The 18,347-nt window shown below is 42.8% G+C and overlaps 1 protein-coding gene across 5 annotated transcripts; it reads right to left on the minus strand.

Moving 5' to 3' along the window:
* Positions 1 to 1,946: 1,946 nt before the first annotated feature.
* On the minus strand, positions 1,947 to 17,962 carry aspg (asparaginase homolog (S. cerevisiae)). 5 transcript variants are annotated; one of them, XM_085766479.1, is made up of 18 exons: positions 17,471 to 17,962; positions 15,212 to 15,338; positions 14,746 to 14,781; positions 12,198 to 12,309; positions 11,970 to 12,095; positions 11,795 to 11,878; positions 11,026 to 11,152; positions 10,820 to 10,932; positions 9,386 to 9,571; positions 9,177 to 9,290; positions 7,742 to 7,861; positions 7,468 to 7,563; positions 6,498 to 6,661; positions 5,164 to 5,250; positions 4,543 to 4,642; positions 4,370 to 4,429; positions 4,155 to 4,205; positions 1,947 to 3,246 (listed from the first exon to the last, which is right to left on the minus strand). In XM_085766479.1, exons 1-18 carry the CDS (start codon positions 17,712 to 17,714, stop codon positions 3,211 to 3,213), a joined length of 1,983 nt encoding a protein of 660 aa, XP_085622605.1. In that variant the 5' UTR covers positions 17,715 to 17,962; the 3' UTR covers positions 1,947 to 3,210. The 5 variants fall into 5 exon arrangements, with proteins under 5 accessions (XP_085622605.1, XP_085622606.1, XP_085622607.1 ...); XM_085766480.1 differs by lacking the exon at positions 14,746 to 14,781; XM_085766481.1 differs by lacking the exon at positions 4,155 to 4,205.
* Between the last annotated feature and the right edge of the window lie 385 nt (positions 17,963 to 18,347).

An 18,347-nucleotide genomic window follows, 5' to 3' on the forward strand; every position in this document is an offset into this window, starting at 1 on the left:
GCACGTACAGGGAAATCGCTCTGGGCATCTCATTAATGCCTCTCCTATGTCTTATCCCCCTGCCTGTGAGACCTCTGCGTGCAGCCTCTCCCGATGCACGGACCCGGGCTTTGTGAGAAACGTTTAGCAAATATTGATAGTTCTTGGCGCATGGAGGAGATCAAAGAGGAGAGAAAACGGAGAAGGGGGCTGTCTGAAAAGGAGAGGGGGAATAATCGGTGCACAGTGCTTTCATGAATGATTTATGTAATATAAAGTAGCCTATTCCTTGGGAAAAAAAGGGCATTTGGATTTTCCTGCCAGAGTTGTGTCAGATTGTGAGTCTAGTCCTGTATACTTGTGTGTTTAGAATTAATCAAGGCCTGCAAGGTCAGATTTTCTCTCTTGGAGTGCTTAAATCAGTGTAATGGATAGGGCAATTGTCATAAATCAAGTGGAAAGCAGGAGTAGATCATCCATGTCTAATTATTTATCTACATGTAGCATAAATACCCATCTTTCTGCTCTGGTTTGGGTGTAAAATAACAATAGATGCAGTGATTTGGGGATATTTACCTTAGCAACAAGTTTCAGTACTTTGGACAGCAACCATCCCTGTGGCTCCATCAGCCCACACAGACTCAACAGAGACAAATGATTCTTTATTGACTTGTTTTAATCAGCACCTCTGAACAGCAGCAACAGGAAAACAGTGGAAAAAATAGGCTTTACTGCATCAGCAGGCCCATTAAAAATTTTTGTACATGTGCCAAGCAGAATGAAATTACTGAAGCCTGGTGATTTCTTTTTTTTTTTTTTCTTTTTTTTTACAGCCCCCCCACAGTCCCTGGACTGCAGTTGTCATTGTAACACAAGGGGGCACAATGAGAGAGGGAGACAGAGGGAGACAGAGAGAGACAGAGAGACGGCAGAAAAGGAAGACAGAATCACAGTTGTTTGTTAAAAAAAAAAAAAAAAAAAAATCAGTCATAAGTCAGGCCTTCTCAGGTGTTTTTACAGATCCAGTTCCACAGTTGAAGCATTGGCCCGACTGGTCAAGTGGTCCTAAACATTTCACAATTTTCTCAAAGAACTGTTGAACTGTTGAGAACCACTTAATCAGAAGGACTACGTACTTCTTCAGGGTGAAATCGGTCCTTTAAAATGTTGCTCCCATGAAGTGAAGAAAAGCTGTTGCTGGGGTTAGATTCTGTGATCATCTCTTGGTTACGACACAAACAAACACACCACTACAACAGGTTGCAGACTCTACTTGCTTCAGAATAAATCCACAAAAACAGGCTGAGGCTTCGGCCTCAACGCTCTGCGTCCGAGTGCTCACCTGGAGAAGGTGACTTCTTTCCTTTCCTTGCGATGGTGTTTCCTTGGTGTCATCCCAGCTCAGACTGAGTAACTGCAGTGCTACAGCTCTTATATAGTGTTTTTGGGCTAGGTTCATACAAGCCTCTCATTCAGGTAGGAATGAAACCCATGCTGGTCCGACCGGATGAGCTGGGTTCCACCGGCAAGGAGCAGGAAGGGGCAGCCGCCCTCAAGACAGAGATAGCAAATACCAGTCACTGCAGACTGAGAAGTCACATGGACATAAGGAATCTTGTCACCTTTATCTTTTAAAGTTTGTCTGATTTAAAGTTTAAACTGTAATTAATCTTGGTGAGATAATGGGAGCTCACATGGGATGATGTCAGACAGGCTGCTGTACGGGTTTAGTATATTTCTCCTACAGGGCTGGTGCAGGAACAATGAATCAAATTATTATTCAGAACACATTTCTGTAAAGAACTCTACACATTAACAGAAATGACCTTCAACAATTGTGCAGATCAACACTAATTCATCTAGAAAACCATATCAAATTGGAAAATAGCTCGGGAATATTTAGCCAGGAGCTGTACATGTTGTTTCATGTGAGTTCAAGTATTTGCTGCCACCACAGGAGCCACTGATATGAGTCAAGAGATTTATTTATTGCTTTTTTCCATAGCAGATACACACCACTGAATCACTTTTCACACACACCTTTGTCACACATTATTTTCTTTATACACAACAGCGAGGCAGTAACAGCACTGAAAATTACAGGATACATTTCAAGTGATTGCAATTAAGATGTATTTGCACTTTCAAGTCACATGTAATTCCCTTACAGGTGATAGTATTCAAGTGTGATAACACGTAACCTGGATTCGTTTAAAGGGTGAATTATATCAAATCAGAGTAGCACAGCATTTAACAGGTTGCAACAAAACAATATGGAAAATACAAATCATCTGTTTGTGATTACAGACACAGAGAACATTAACAACAAAATACATGATAATACACAGAAACTGTGGCAGTTTTAGGTTTTATTTGGCTTGGAGACTGGATCCCCCCGCTTTTACATTTCAAAGTGAGATATGCCACCCTTCCAGCTAAACAATCAGAACAAGAAACAGGCTGGATGAGTGTGGAGGGTAACTGCAGGTTTTTGTAATACCTGTTTGAGCAGAAGGAAATGAAAATCTCTGCTTAAGGGGCGGAGGTAAGTGGACAAGTGCTACAGTTGGATAAGGATGAAGACGCAACCTTATTTTCAGTAGTTTACATGAAACTTTCTATCATCTCACTATAAAAATCAGTATAAAAAATAAAATCTGTGAGTGTACCCTGTACTTCCAGGTAGTATGAATATATTGCCATAAAAAGTCATTACTTTATAAAGTAAAGTAATCTGCACTACACAGAGTTCTTCATTTGCCATAATAAAAATAACCATCCTTCACTGCTCAAGGGGTAATGAGAGGTTTCAGCACTCACCATGTTGAAACAGTTTGGGTGAAGTTCACCCTTAATTCCCTGACTGGATATCACAATAATTGAATCTGTTGTTCATACATAGTAATAAAAGTGTTTGATTAAACCAGCATGGTAACGATTTCTTTTACAGAGATTACTGTGCAACAAAGCAGCATAAACGTACATGTACACATACATATACACAGATCCAAGCAATGGTTACAAAATGTTGTGCTATTTTTGGGTTTAGATGGAAAGATTAAAAGCAGTGATGGCTTTAAAAAACATGCAAAAAATAAGCGCATGTGCAGGTATTAAAAATCACAGTAACTGAAATCCAAGAGGACAGTGGACGGCGTGTAGAAGACGGTCTGAAAGGATTTGGACACACACACACAGAGGACGATTTCTGTCGGGTGAAGAAGCATCAGCTCACTGTCGAGGAGCGGTGAACTCGATCACTTCGCCCTGCCACGCAGAGAGAGGAAACTGGATTAATATGGAGCACTGGGGGAGGTGAGAGGGGTTTCGGGACTCTTCATTACCAGTGTGCACACACACACAAACACAAAAACACACACATGTACACACATGTTCACACTGGTCAGCTGAGAGTAAAGTCAGCTGCATTCAGAGTTTTCAGGTGGTTCCTAACATGATATTCACATGCCAATATGTGCCTTGAAAGAAAACATGGTTGCTGTGATTATTCCACCTCTCCATACTTGTGAAGATATCAATTCATAGTAATTTTAATAAAAAGAGCTGGGGGAAAAAATCTTAGACTTCTTCATCTCAGCTGAAGCTAATGTGAAGTTTCCCCCAACATGACGCTGCAGCTGCACTGTTATCACCTAAAATGCTACAACCTTAACACTCCTGCAGCTTCACATTAACTTAGACTGCACTTTTGCTTAGAAGGACGCCTGTGAATTTTGTCATCCAACACCATTGCACTGGCAAAGGATCTTTTCCCCAGTAGTAGTGAGAGAGGGAACAATAACAACATCCTAGTGTTCACACAGGGATGTCAGCTTTGCTTTAAGACAGACATGAACCCATCTTTTAATGCATTTTACTGTGTATTGTTGATGTTTTGTGTGAAATAAAATATTGTTGGGATGGCTAGGTCAAGGGGTATGCTGTACTTTGCTACTTGTGCTACAGTAAGCATGCTGGGATACACGACAACACACAAATCCACAGCTCTGTCCAGGATAAGTGGTTTGTACAGTGTAGGGATGGATCAGGTGATGTACACAGGGAAGAAAGACAGGGCGGTGGGGGGCACAGGATTCATGCTACAGGGATTTCATGCTTGTGATAGGAAAAACTCAAACTGGGTGAAACGCACACATTTGCTACATCTCATTTACCTCATCATCATCATCATATTCATCAAATGCACTCAAATCACTCAATACTGTCTGAAATTAAACAAGACAAACATGTAATTGAGAGGCAATTATAGACAGAGAACTGTACCAATCAGAGAGTTACACCAGCGTGCATATTCAGTGGGAGCTGTGTTTGTTCAGTATGAAAGAATAGAGATACATATAAAGCAGCGGGATTAGAAAACAGTGTTTACCTTCTTGCTCATGAGCTGGGTTATAAATGCCACCACCTCTGTTTTGCCAACAGCCTGGGCCTGTGACAGGTGAAAGATCAATGAGAAGGAGTTTTTACTTCATGAATTTTAACATGTTTTTTTTTTTGTTTTTTGTTTTTTTACAGTGGAATACATCTCCCCTCTGAACCCACCACTTGAATCGCTGTCTGCCCGTCATAGCCTGTTTTAGTCAGGTCGGCTCCGGCAAGGCTCCAGATCTCCAGGCCCTCCAGGTCACCGCTGGCTGCCAGGCTGACACACAGGAAATGATAGTTATTACAGAAACGGCTCTGCTTCCTAAGAATCAGCATTATTAACTGCATCAAAGAAACACTGGGTGAAGGACAGATTGTGTGAGGAAACTTCTGAAGCTGAGCCGACACATCCAGGGGAGAAACCCGATCATTCTCGGCACTCGCTGGTGTTTAGGGTTTTATCTCGAAAAGTGACGCACACCATACTTATCGTACCTTACTAAAGGCGTGTTTCTGAAACTCTTAATAGGAACCGTCGCCACAAAACCTGCTGAGTGTCTCTGGGAGATAAACAACAAGGGGTCAGCCTCTGTTGTATTCCTGTCGACACTAGAGATGCAGAGCAGATCCTAAACTATGCTGCCAGGTAGCATTCCTACAGTTTGTGTAACAGCGGGACAACTGGTTGTACCTGTGTCAGATATGTAGGATGGGTCACTGTGCATGGCTGAGCAACAGAGAAATCTGTGACTGTATACGAGTACAATTGTTCAAGGACATGCTTTTTGTGTGTCTCACCTGCACAGTTCTGTTCCTGCTTCCTCCAACTCATCCCTGGAGAAATGGGCCCCTGTTTTTCTCAGCAGCTTCACAACTTCCTTACGCCTAAGATAGTGAGGATAATACATTTACAGTATATTAATTACATGAATACGATTAGCACTGATATAACAAAGTGTTAGGGAGTACAACTTTCATCGACAGCGTACAATGTGGCACTGGTTTCAGTTTAACAAGTAAGAACAAGTTCCTTATCGCCCAACGATCCGCCCTCAAAAGAGTCACCTGCAGTGTCATTTGCATTGACAGGAATATATAAGAAAACAAAAGGCCTTCCATTGTAGTTATCAATGAGAGCTGAACGTGGCATGTGACAGAGGTGAGGTGTTAAAGAAGTCAATTTGAACTGTAATTGTCAAAAACTATGTAGAGCTACAGTCTCATAACCAATGAGAAAGGCCTAAAGACTTGAGCGGAGCGTGAAGGAGCCAGTATCTCTCATCTGTGAAACTGGGAGCAGGCTGGTAGGACTGGTTCATGAGGACACTCCCCGCATTTGTTCTTTTAACCCGCGTTGTCGTTGCTCACTGCCACTCCTTATATGGACATCAGCCTGTAGTTGACTTACTGTAAATGTCGCCAAATATTCAATGTATGCAAGACATGTTGATATCGATGTAGCAACTCCAAACATCCACTTCTGTTTGTGTCATTTCATTTTATACATATAGGAAGGACACGACAAGGTAAGGGTTTACTGTAGGAAGTGTGACGACAGGTGTCAGTGCTCAGTGCATCCCTCTGCGATCACGAGGGAAACAAGTCTGCACTTGCTGCTCCAACCGTTAAAATAGGACAACAGCCATTTGGCAGGACACATACAACGTTTTCACCCTGAGGCGCTCGAACAGCAACATAAAACCTGTCTTTTTTTTCCCTGATAGACATTTAGCGCAATGTCAATGAATGACACAAATTAAAAATCAGCTACGGTAAAAATAAGCACTGTCTAAATTGTCAGATGACAATTAGCCTAATTTGTTTATAATTATTGCCTGGCCTCTAAACTCCATTACGAGTTGCTCCCCTGGTTTCAACCCCCCTCTGTCAGACGCTGCCTCCTTCCTGTCATTTAAGCAGAGCCAGATTTCCTACCCCTCAGCTCATTTAATGAAGTCCCCTCTTAAGCAGCTATTAACAACATGTTTTCAAGACACACACACACACACAGTCTGAGATATAACAATGTTTCAAATGCGATGTTTGCAGCTTCATGAAAGATATTATTACCCTAATAGACAATATTAAAAAAACACATCAGCCTTTATTGTTGCAAATAAAGGGAAGTTTACCTAAAGCGCACAGCGTTGAACAGTGGTGTATCCCCATAGCGATCTTTAGCATATACTGACGCTCCATGACCCAGCAGGTACTCCACCACTTTAAGGTGGCCCTCACAGGCAGCGATGTGTAGAGGTGTACGTCCATCGTAGTCACCCAGACACAAGTTGGTGCCCTGCGACCAAGAAAAACAGGAACCCGTCATCAACGAGAGGCCTGGCAGTGTTTATTTTGGATGTTGATTATAAGGAAAATAGGAAAGTGGAAAGATCTAGCATTAGCTATAATCTGTGTATACAGAACATTAGTCACATTGACTTGTTTGTAATGAGTGGAAGTGTCACTATGTTAATCTGCATTGTCCCTATCAAATAAACTGAATTAAATTAAATCAAAATCAATTTAACTCCACTAATAACTATCATAGTATTTGAAACCTGTGGTTGAAAACCAAAAGACTGAGGGAGTATGGTGATAAATTTCATCATAGACAGAGAAAATGATACATACAACTCCTGAGCTATAAAAAGTGTGTGAGTGAGTGAGTGTGCATGGGGTTAAAACTTTAAATCTGTTGATATAAAGTGTATGGAAGTCTAAGCAGAGACTGCAAACCAGACGAGCCAAATACCAACATTTGGATGTGAGAGCGGGGACGACTGCAGGCCCAACCCTCGCGGTCTCGCCTCTTGTTTTGTTTGGCTGTGAGCCTGTGTGTTTTTTAACTCCCCTCTAATGTGGACAGAGTGGCCCTGAACGTTTGTTAGTGAACCTTCAGATCGACTCCGCAAACCAAACACAATCAAGATAAGTCAGGTCAAATGCCACTGACCTGGCATAAAGTCTTAGTGCTAAGCTTGTGCGACCACATCCACCATGTTGAGATTAGACGGCTAAGGTTTCTGTTTTTGTTGGGAATTCAAGTTGAGAATAAAAGTTGATGGCCCATAGGACATGTTCCAAGATTGTAGGGTTGCTCACCATGTCTTTTAAAGCTTGTAAGGCTTCTATGTCTCCATTCTTAGCAGCAGCACAGGCCAGCGGAGGAGTCAGAGCATCACGGATGGCTTCCAGCTCCTGGAAACAACATACTTTGATTTTTAAAAATACCTCAACTGCAATTTAAAGGAAACAAAACATGTCTAATCAGAACAAACTTCATAGAAATTTCTGGACATATTTGCAAGCTGGGTGCTTTGTCAGCAGTTAATATTTCTGACTGTTGCACCTCATAATAGTTGTTTGATGCCCTCACCTCCTTGCAGCTGATGCTGAGAGACTTGGCGATGACCTGGATGAAGCGGCTGTCACTCAGGCACAGCTTGGCTCCTGCTAAGTTGGCGCTCATTTCACCTCGCAGGTTCTCACTCATCATCTAGACGAAGGGAAACACACACACTCACACACAAGCACATGTTTGTTCCATTTCTCTTTTACCTGTTAATCTATCTGTGGCAGGGGTGGACTTGGACAAAAATTTGGCCCTGGACCGGCCCACTATCTGCGCGCGGATATTGTGCCAACTAGCACCACTGATGTACATACAAACACACAAGCTCTTAATAACACCACTATACTAAACAATATAGGTACAATATACAACAAAGTAGAGGAATAGTGTGGAATAGGTTAAGTTTGAACAAGATTACATGCACATAATGAGTCTGCATGCAATCAGAACTTTGGCTAGTTGGCTAAAGTATGGAAAACAATAGTATAATCATCTGAAAAACGGACAAACACTCATTTTATTTTAGAAAGACAGTACAGCTCAGCATAATGTATAGACAATGAAGCATGACAAGAAATACTTGTAATTTGTGTACTGCATCATGAGTATGTATGCAGATGTTTTATTGTAACAGTAATCAGTGTTTTATTAATTGTAACTGTATAATGTTAAACTGTTGAAAGGACAATAAACCATAAACACTGACTGAAAAAAATATGTAAAGCATACATATTTGTTAAGTTGTTAGCTCAATGTCCTACATGACCAAATTGGAGTGTGGGCACAAAGAAAGGTGCATGTTGGCACTTTAATAAAATCAACTAATCAATTAATCAGGATAGTTTGAATATGGTTACTGTTTTCCAATACTTTAGATAACTAGATTTAGTTGTAACACACCACACCATCCAGAGTTTGCTATTTATTATGTCAAGTTAAGTTCATAGACAGTTAAGCAACCGTACAGTATTTTAATGAATGTTTATCCACACCATTCTGGAAAGCACATACCTGCTTAACACAGTATCACTACCTCCTTCACATGGTGGAGAGTCTTCCTCAACACTTATTTTTTCAGCCTCCTCCTGCACCATAAGGGCAGTGGTGGAGGCTGGAGCCTTCTCCAGACTCACTGTCAGACTCACGTGAAGGACCCGCTGCTGAAGCTGCAGCATCGGTGCGTCCAGCCCTGGCCAGGCAGGGTGGCCCCAGCAGCAAACATCTGCGTAATTGTTTTACTTTTAGCAGTCTGTGCTGCTAGAGCTTTTCTTTTTCTTTTCCTTTCCCTCAATTTTTTAAATAAATAAAAATAAAATAAAAAACGGCCGTCTATCGGCCCATTAGTGACCGGCCCACCGGGAAAACTCCTGGTACTCCCTATGGCCAATCCGCCCCTGCTCTGTGGATCGTGTCTCTTACCTGGCGAGACGTGAAGTCATTCCTGTGTAAAGACACCAACCTTTTTCTTGCCCTCTAGATCCAGGCCCGTCTGGGCCAACACATAGGACAGCTTTGACAGGGCGGCCTCTGGAGTCATGTCACCACCAGCGATCAGCCCCGCATCCATCAACACCTGAGAAGTCATGGCAGAGTGAGATCTGATTAATTCCCCCCCTATCCGAGCATCTATTTGAGGTCCATGTTGGACTATACAGTGACATGAACAACCTTGCCGGTGGCATAGGACATGGACACAGTCCCCCTCAGACACTGGGTGCAGTTGATGATGATGACGCCGGCGTCGGTGGCCTTCTTCAGCTCCTCTAGCAGATCGGCACGGTTATCGGGGGCATTTCCGCTGCCGTAGGTTTCCAGCACCACGCCCTCCATGGGCGGCTGCAGGAAAGCTTTCACCTGGATGCACATGCAACCACAGATAATAAACACCCGCGATTTACGGCTGAAACTGAACTGGCTGCTCAACTGTGCAGATTCAAATTGAGAAATTAGTATTCCATGTTATTTTTCCTGCAGCCCCCTTTTCCTTTCACTCCAATGCAGGCAAGCTCCTAAAAAGCCCATCTGGTGCCATCTACGCAACCAGTATCTCAGCCACTGGTTGGCTGGCACTGGGAGGCCCTATACCACATCATTAGCCATGGCGTATGACTGGGATGGCAGATGACTGAAATGGCAGGAAGGAGAGCAATTAATCTGAAGGTGTTAGCAAGCATAAAGTCACTTGGCAAGACCACGGCAGTTACCGTAAAACGCGAGGGGGGGAAGGTGACATTAAAAGTGCCAGGTTCAGTCAGTATTTTTTGATGTGATAAGCAGTTTGACAAGAAATGTTTGACGCAGATTACCAATGAAGCTCTCGTACAGCAGGGACAGCGGGACACACTGGAGTCTGGTGCCTAATCAAAACGTGTGCCGTCGTAAATGCAGTTAAAGGCTGTAAGGAAGTCTTGATAGCCGAGCTGGGCAGCGGGAGCAGATTGAGACAGTAAAGACAGTCTCCCAGCAGCCTCTGCGGGGGGGGGGGTGCAGCTAAACGTTACAGTATCTATGACAGTCCTCCCTCTTTACAGGGTGATTGGTCATGGCCCATAACTCCCTCTCATCTTTCTCTGGGCTGAGCTTTGATGGCAGTTTACATGACTGAGAAAGTAATGGAAGACGGGTAATAGCACAATTAAATTAAAGTTAACTATATTTTATAGCAGTTTTGAGCAGTCTGTTATCTTTGAAGAACATATTTTTAATTACTTTTTAACACTCAAAGAGGAAAGACTACTTCATTACAATGTTTGTGGCTAACATATTTGCATAATTATTGTTTTTAATGTTAGCCTTTCGTCATCTGACTTAATACAATGTGGCGCTGATATGAAATCATGTATAGATCCATTAAAAAAAATTGCATTTGTAAGAGTAAAATTTGATATACAGTAAAGATGAGGCACTTAGGATCAACAAGATTCGTACAGGGATTTGTTTGTGTGCCACCGTAAGTGTAACATTTCAGTTATCTATTAACTAACCTATTATCCAAGGACAACAAGTAACTTCTGGACATTTGGTGACTTTGACACAGACAGGAGAAATACCTCCAGTTCAGAGGCTGCACCTTGCACAACAGCATTTCCTAGAGCGACTCACGGTAGCAGAGGTTATTCCTGGGAACAGCCTGAGCAGGCCGACGTTCCGGTTCAGTTCCGTGCTGACTTGGAACTTCGCCGTGGTGTTCGCCCTCCAAACCGTGTCCCAGTTGACTACGGGAAGATGGAGAAAGCAGATCAAAAGCTGGTTAGAGTCCAGGTTTTATTTCGGACATAAAGACAGGCTCATTACAACCACTGGCTTACTTGTAATATCCACTTCAGCAGTGGCCAGAGCGGGCAAGTTGGGAGAGGAGAATGCATTGTAACTCCCAGCATCCACCTTGGTCACACGATTCCCTCTGTAGAGTTTGTTGTAGAAATACAGGCACACCTGGACAGAGAACAAGAACATCTGTAACACGGAAACCTGACTACATGGATGTAAGGACATTTCAAGTCAATATGTGCCAGTTTGTCCTTAGTGCTCTACATTAATCCAATAAAATCCAATTACATACAATAGACATTATTTTTTTCTGCACTTCGGTGGTGCATACATGCTGTAGATAACATTATGAGTGTTCTTCCTGTTCTGGTGAATGCTGTTGTCGTGTATTGCGAAATCACGTCTCACTGTCGTTACAAAGCATTCACATCAGACAAGTCGTTTAGAAGAGCCTTTGTTACCTTTAGCACGCCACGTGCGCTCACACCTGTCTTTGTAGACCCTGCTCTGATTTCCCAGGTCGTTTACAGATGCATAGGTTTATAATGTCATGTAATTACTTCTTTTCTTTTATGACTTCATTTATTATTTGTTTATAGTTCATCCATCAACTGCGCTTTCACAAAACAGCAGTATCAAAGGAGGGATTCTAAAATATAGCCACCACCACCACCACATTAAATCACATTTATTTCTGTATCACTCTCCCACATGCAAATACATCCACCCGTAACTTTTCCTCCTTCTTCTCTAAATAAAGTACATGAATTGCATGTTTGTGTGTTTGTGTAACATCTCTTTCCTCACCTCAGGAATGACATACTGTCCAGCAATCAGCAGCGCCCCCAGCAGGTTGCCTCTGCCATCGTTCCTCATCTCATAGATGGGCACCTAAACACAGAAAGTGTCTCATCTTCAGAGGAAAGTGCAGCCTTTAAAATTGCTTTTGCTATGCTTTTTTTTAATCTGAGGCAGATCTTACCTGTGATCCAGTGAGGATGATGGGTTTGCCTAAGTGTTCACACATGAAGGACAGGGCAGAAGCTGTGTAAGCCATAGTGTCTGTGCCGTGGAGGATCACAAAGCCATCGTAGTTTTCATAGTTTGCCTGGAAAACACGAAAAACCACCATTACTATTTTTTTTTTCTCCATCATATCCACTATATTTCATGTGCTTTTAAAAGCATACGTATGTGTGGTGTTGAATACCTCAATGTCCTGTCCAATTCTAACCCAGTCTTGTATGGTCATATTGGATGAGTCCAGCAAAGGGCTGTACTCTAGGATAGTGTAGACTATCCTCTTGTTGTCTTTATTCTTCCTGTAAGAAAGAGATGTTTTGTCTTTGAGTTTCAATAATTGTGTACAACAATTTAGGAAACACATTTATTTAAAAAAAAAAAAACAGCCCACAATAAATCAGTTATTTTAGTAGTTAGAAGTGCAGTCATTTGCTCTACAACACATTTAGAACAAATGGTTAGCAAATTATGTTATGTTATTTTCTCTATAACAAATAGTTATGTGTATTCACTGTGTGCATTTAACAAAGTTTTAACAAGTTCTGTTTAAATTTGAGAAGTGAGTTTTAAGAAGGGTAAGGGAATGCTTAAAACCACATCGACTTTATGAAGCGACTCAAAGTCTATTTAGCCAGGCCTTCTGTCTCAGCAGCGTGGTGCCAAAACCTGTTTCAGACACACTCAGACATATTTGGAAGCGTAAAAGGGAGGGGCCTGGAAAGCATACTGCTAGCAAGAGCAACGCTTTCAAATTAAGCCTTTTCTTTTCCACAATTAAATACTAATGTTCTGCTTTGCTTTGTCTTTGTGCACTGTAAATTTCCAGTAGGTAAAAAAAGGTGAGGGATTTAGAAGGCTGCCTGTTTGACATAACTTGAGGGATATTTAGTGAATCATTTCAGGTTAGGCCAAACCCAGCGTTTCCTTTTCATTCCAGTTACAAGGGAGGTTACTCTGATTTATGTCGCCTCTACATAAGAGTTTAACTCACGCGTCTCACAGCCCCACCTGCGACACTCCGTATAAGGCAGCGTGACTGGCTGAACAGCCATGGAAAGATTTTCTTTTTAATCTCCCTTTTAAAAGAAGCAGGGCGGAACACCCCCCACATTACCATAGGACAGCCTCATGACATGGAGATGTAAGCTGAATGGAACAGTGGGGGGAAAATGCAGGCGAGCCCCCGTCCGCCCAACCAGGGGTCCTACAGACACTCTTCTAATTAGCCTCGAGTCCACACACGACCCTAGAACATATGTTGTTCATAATCTTGAAGCCCAAGTGCCACAAGAAAATACTATTCTAATCACCATCTATCTATCTGGCAGTGTACCCTAAGGTGCAGCAAAGCTAAACATTTGCATACCCACACTAAGAACCCTCATAGCTTAAGAATAATGAACGTGTGTGTGTGTGTGTGTGTGTGTGTAAAAGGGGGACTCAAGATGCAGAAGGAGACGGGTGGAGGTAGGGTGCAAACGGCCTTGTGGCGTTGCCTCTTAACATCACATGAATAAAGCTTTTCAATAAATCAATAAACTAATTCCCTGCTCAGGAATAAGTGTTAGGCGAGGCAACTGCATAAGATCAACAGTACGCCCATTAGACTCCGAGTTGATATTAGCAGTGTATAAACTCAAGGATAGTCTAATATTAATTCATACCGAACATCTAAAAATAATTAACATGAAATTTCATAAAAACATGCTCACAGAGTCGTATTAATATTACTTTAACAAAGGTTTTAACATTAGTGAGAATAAATGGATATTTACCAAGCAGTTAATAAAACAACAGTGAGCTTGTGTAGTGAAGGTGTGGACATGGCGTGAGGTTGAGGGCAAGCAATCTGAAAAGTCCTCTAAAATCTTTTTTTTTGGCACCGAAACAAAACTGTTCAAACTCTACAAATAACCTCACCTTCTAAGAAATTAAAAATCACTCGACTACCATCTGCTGTATGGATTTCTTATCTTTACCATACATCCCACCCCACCCTGCTGCTTAGCCGCCCGTCACAGCAGCAGTCAAGATGCAGTATGGAAATCTGTGAGTGAACGTATGGCCGAGGTGAACCTGCTATCACTAATGACGACCCTACAGAGACTGTTGGTGGGGGGGGGGGCGGGGGGGCCCGCAACGGGCCCCACTTTCACTGCTCCACGGCACATGCTCCAGACAACAAATCGAACATGCAACGGAGCAAATTAAACTTGCTTCTATTGCACATATGCAGAGGCTACAGTCCTTGCTGCAACCAGCCCCGGTTCGAATCCCCCAGTGGCCCTTTGCTGCATGTGATTCCCCCTCTCTCTCTCAACTATCCTATCAATTAAAAGGCAAAAAGCCCCCCCCAAAAAAATTAAAAACAAAAACAAAAAACTTGCCTCTACCAGCAGCTACTTGAAAGACTAAACTTAAAAGACAACCAAAAAATCTATCTATCACAGCTGAGCTTCCCCCCCCCACACACCCCACTGGACTCTAACGCAGCTGCCTTGTTGGAGACAGAGACGACAAAGCAGCAAGTGCAGAGACAACAAAACAAAAGCACTTCCGGCAATACACAGCTCTGTGCTCCTTCCTGTATCCTTCCTCCCACTGCCAAAGGCCACGTCGGCATGCATTTTGCATCAGGCAAGCACACCCTAACATTTGGTCTGAAGGACGGTGGAGGCGTCAAGCCACTCTCATGCACAGTGTAGGCACACGCAATGCTACCAGTACTACAGCACCCGTGAAATTGTGGCTCATGATGTTGAGGCGGCTTCCTGTTAAAGTAACAAAAGCAGTCATTAAAACCATTACTATACTTACTGTAGCAGGACATCTGGTCATTTTCACTCAATCTCTGCCTTTTCAGATATGAAATGGATCCTCCACTGCATAATGACCGTTACAACAACTACAGTGTTATCTTGGCTATTAAGTAACATTCATAAAGATAAGCTATCAGTTGAGTGATTAAGCCTACACCACCAACCTGTCTTGCAAATAAGCCCCACAACCATGTTTACGATTTTATTTTCTTTGCAATGGTACTTATGCAATATAGACAATATGATGTTACACTCCTCCTCAAACATAGGTTACGCTGTCTGGGACAATAACATTTGATACCTCACACTACCATGCAACATCAAATGATTGTGAAGGGCAGAACCTAAAATATTGGCTATGAGGGACTGTGGGTGCACTTACGGCAGGACCAGGGTGTTCTCAGACCCGTAGTAGTTATACAGGAAGGTCTGCTGGGCGTATGTCTCATCGTGGAGGATGGGCAGCTTGCGCAGGCTCGCCACCAATGCATTGGCTTTTGGTGCAAGAACTGTGGGTTACACAAAAAGAAAAAGGGGGTTAAGGGAGTCATTCATAACCAGTGATGACTTGGGTGAGGAGTACCAAGAATTCACCGTCACTACAACACCACACACACATCAGTCTCATACTGAACCCTAGTGGCAGATGAAAGTAATGGCAGCGTTCCAGGTGCTGAAAAATCAATTGCAGTTAAGATTCTTACAGAGGGAGTATCTTATAAAAGTTATTGAACTGGGGACACTTCTGACCCTAACCCTTTTTAAAAAAGTGAAGAGCTGTGGTGTGTGCAAACTTAAATGAGAGGCAACATGTGGCAGCTGACAGGCACATGAGTCTTGGCAATTAAGACATCAACAAAGCCACCTTCAGAAATCCTTACAGAAATACTTTAAATAAATAAGACGTTGTTAGTAACAGTGATGGAAAAATGCACATGCTCTTAACCCACACAGTGCAAACATATGTCAAAGGTCGATTTCATGACATTCAGGTGTCAGGTTATTTCAGTCTAAACCTATGTGTTAAAGTGACTAACATGGTCATCCCTGGTTAACAACTGATTATCCAAGGACCTAAAACACATCACTGTGTGTGTGCAAATAGGCCGACAGACCCACACATGCGCATTTCGGCAAACTCAGTGAAGAGTGTGGTCATTTGGTCAGACGCCCTCAATCAGTGGCGGGTCCAGAGTATTTTCTGGTGGGCAGTGGTGTCCAAAAGTAACAAAAATGAAGGCTGCCACTGACCACTCTCTTGAATATTGATATTGTTACACACTGTTTACTGTATATCTTATCTTCATCTTGGTTTTATTAGCCACATTGAATCTTTCACCTTGTATGGAAGATGTATGACCTTTAGATTTTCTAATTGTCAATATTAAAATTATAGTCAATCAATAATCAACTCTATCTTGTAAATAAGAAGTCTAAGCAGAAAAGCAACACAATAAATTTTCAAAGTGAACATCAATATCTTATACTCTTACCCAGTAGTTAGAGCTCAGCTCTGTACAAACATCTCAGTATTTTGTGTAACAGTCAGTCAATGTATGCAGAATAACTAGAATAAACATGACTCAAATGATGAAATTGAGAACAATAACAATCTTACACGTCTTCAAACACAGAACACTGAGATGTTTGCTGGACAGAGCTGATTAAGAGCTTTTTTTTTCTTTTTTTCTTTTATTACTTTATTTTTACAGGGACAGCGCACAATTAAAGTAATTGTACCAGAGTTAACTGACAGCTAATTTACATCTGTTGTCCCTACAGGCAGGCAGGCACTAACTTCTGAGCTTAAGTCAGAAGTTAGTGCTTACAGCTCTTTCCAGTGAACAAAGCAGTGGTAAAGAGCTTTACACAATGATTGATAATACCACAGGTCAATGACCATTGGGGGGGGCACACAGGGTGGCCAATCAGATTTTAGGGGGGGCAGGTGCCCTCCTGTGCCACCAGGAAGACCCGCCCCTGCCCTTAATCACAATAACAGTATATTATAAAGGTCTTATCAAAACAGTGCTGCTCTATGAGTTGTGTAAGCACTACAAAGTAAATAAAATTAATTAATTAATACAGGAAATAAAATGCTGGGGGATGTCATGTTTTCAGGTGGGATCTGAAGTTGATACCTTGGCCTCACTACACATGCCAGATGTTGCTCAATGCTTCATGTCAACATCTGGTTGTGATGTTGCCTCATGATTGCCTCGTGTTGCGCTCCAGCTTTACAGCCTGTGATTGGCTGTTACCTGTAGAGGTGGATGGTGTGTGTATGCCCTGTGGTCACAACGGCACAACCCCATTTTTGTTTATATTTGCGCTGAATGTGTACGTTGAGATAAGACAAACTAGGATAAAAAGGCAGGAAGACAGTTTGCACCAGTGCTAGCTGTTGTTGTAAACTAGCCTCAGCAGTGTAGATAAGCTCTTCGCAAGGACTATTTTTGGTACATATAGGCTAGATGTCACGCAGGGCTTTAGTCCAAGCCTCATGCTCACTGCAACATGAGGCGAGAACATGCAGCCGACCCGAGCAGCAGCAATGTGTTTACCCCCGGGCTAGCTAACACACATACACAATACACATACACGGTACAGACAGCAAACACTTCAATTTCCTCATAGTTACCGTTGTCATGGATCGTCATGCCGATGGTCCCTCCGGTGTTGATGACCAGGACCCGCGCCTCGGTGGCGTGCTGAGGCTGCGACGAGTCGAGGGTCTCGAGCGAACTGCAGCTCGACAACTTTCTCCTTCGACACTGGTGCAGCTGAGCGTTTCTAGTGTCACCCGCCTCGCCTGCCGTGTCTGGTGGAGGCTGTGACAGAGCCCGAGCGAGGCATGTCAGGTCGGTGAGGCTGGAGACCGCCATTACTATGTCTTACAAACCGGTCAGTGGGTCAGACAGCGAGTGCGTGCTGCTCCTTTAAGCGCGTCTTTAAACACAGTGGTCCTCAAGAGCTGTCAGCAGCCTGAGACACGGTGCAGCTCCTCTGGCTTTATGTGCGGAAAAACGGTGTCCATGTTAATCATGTGGTGCGGGGGGGTGGAACCACTGTTTTAATTATATTTCGGTGTGCCCACAAGTGCTCTTCTCATCCCTCCGCTGTTATGTCCTTCAATCCGCGATGGAAGGTATCCTCTCTGACGTCAGCGCAAGGGGGCGTGGCCTCTTAGTGCAGCAAACTCAACTCAGTTTTGAAAAGTTCAGCAGTCAATCTCATCTGCAGACCTGAGGGCTTCATACTGTATCTCAGGGCCGGCCCTAGCATTTTGGTGGCCCTAAACAAGATTTTTGTTTGTGGCCCACTCTTAAGCGCAAACACCAAATCACATACACTGCTTAAAACTGAATACAGACATGTTTGATAGACAGATGTAACAATACTCAAGTGTTTTATGTCTAATCTTCCGCTCTAAGTAGGCTACACTGAGGCCAATTTGTCCTAGAACACTGTATAAAGAAATAATTTAGGCCAAATTTTCTGAAAAATTTCAAATCCCT

Source organism: Trachurus japonicus, chromosome 22, assembly GCF_045865225.1.
Source record: "Trachurus japonicus isolate A0001 chromosome 22, Traja_1.0".
Lineage (NCBI taxonomy): Eukaryota > Metazoa > Chordata > Actinopteri > Carangiformes > Carangidae > Trachurus > Trachurus japonicus.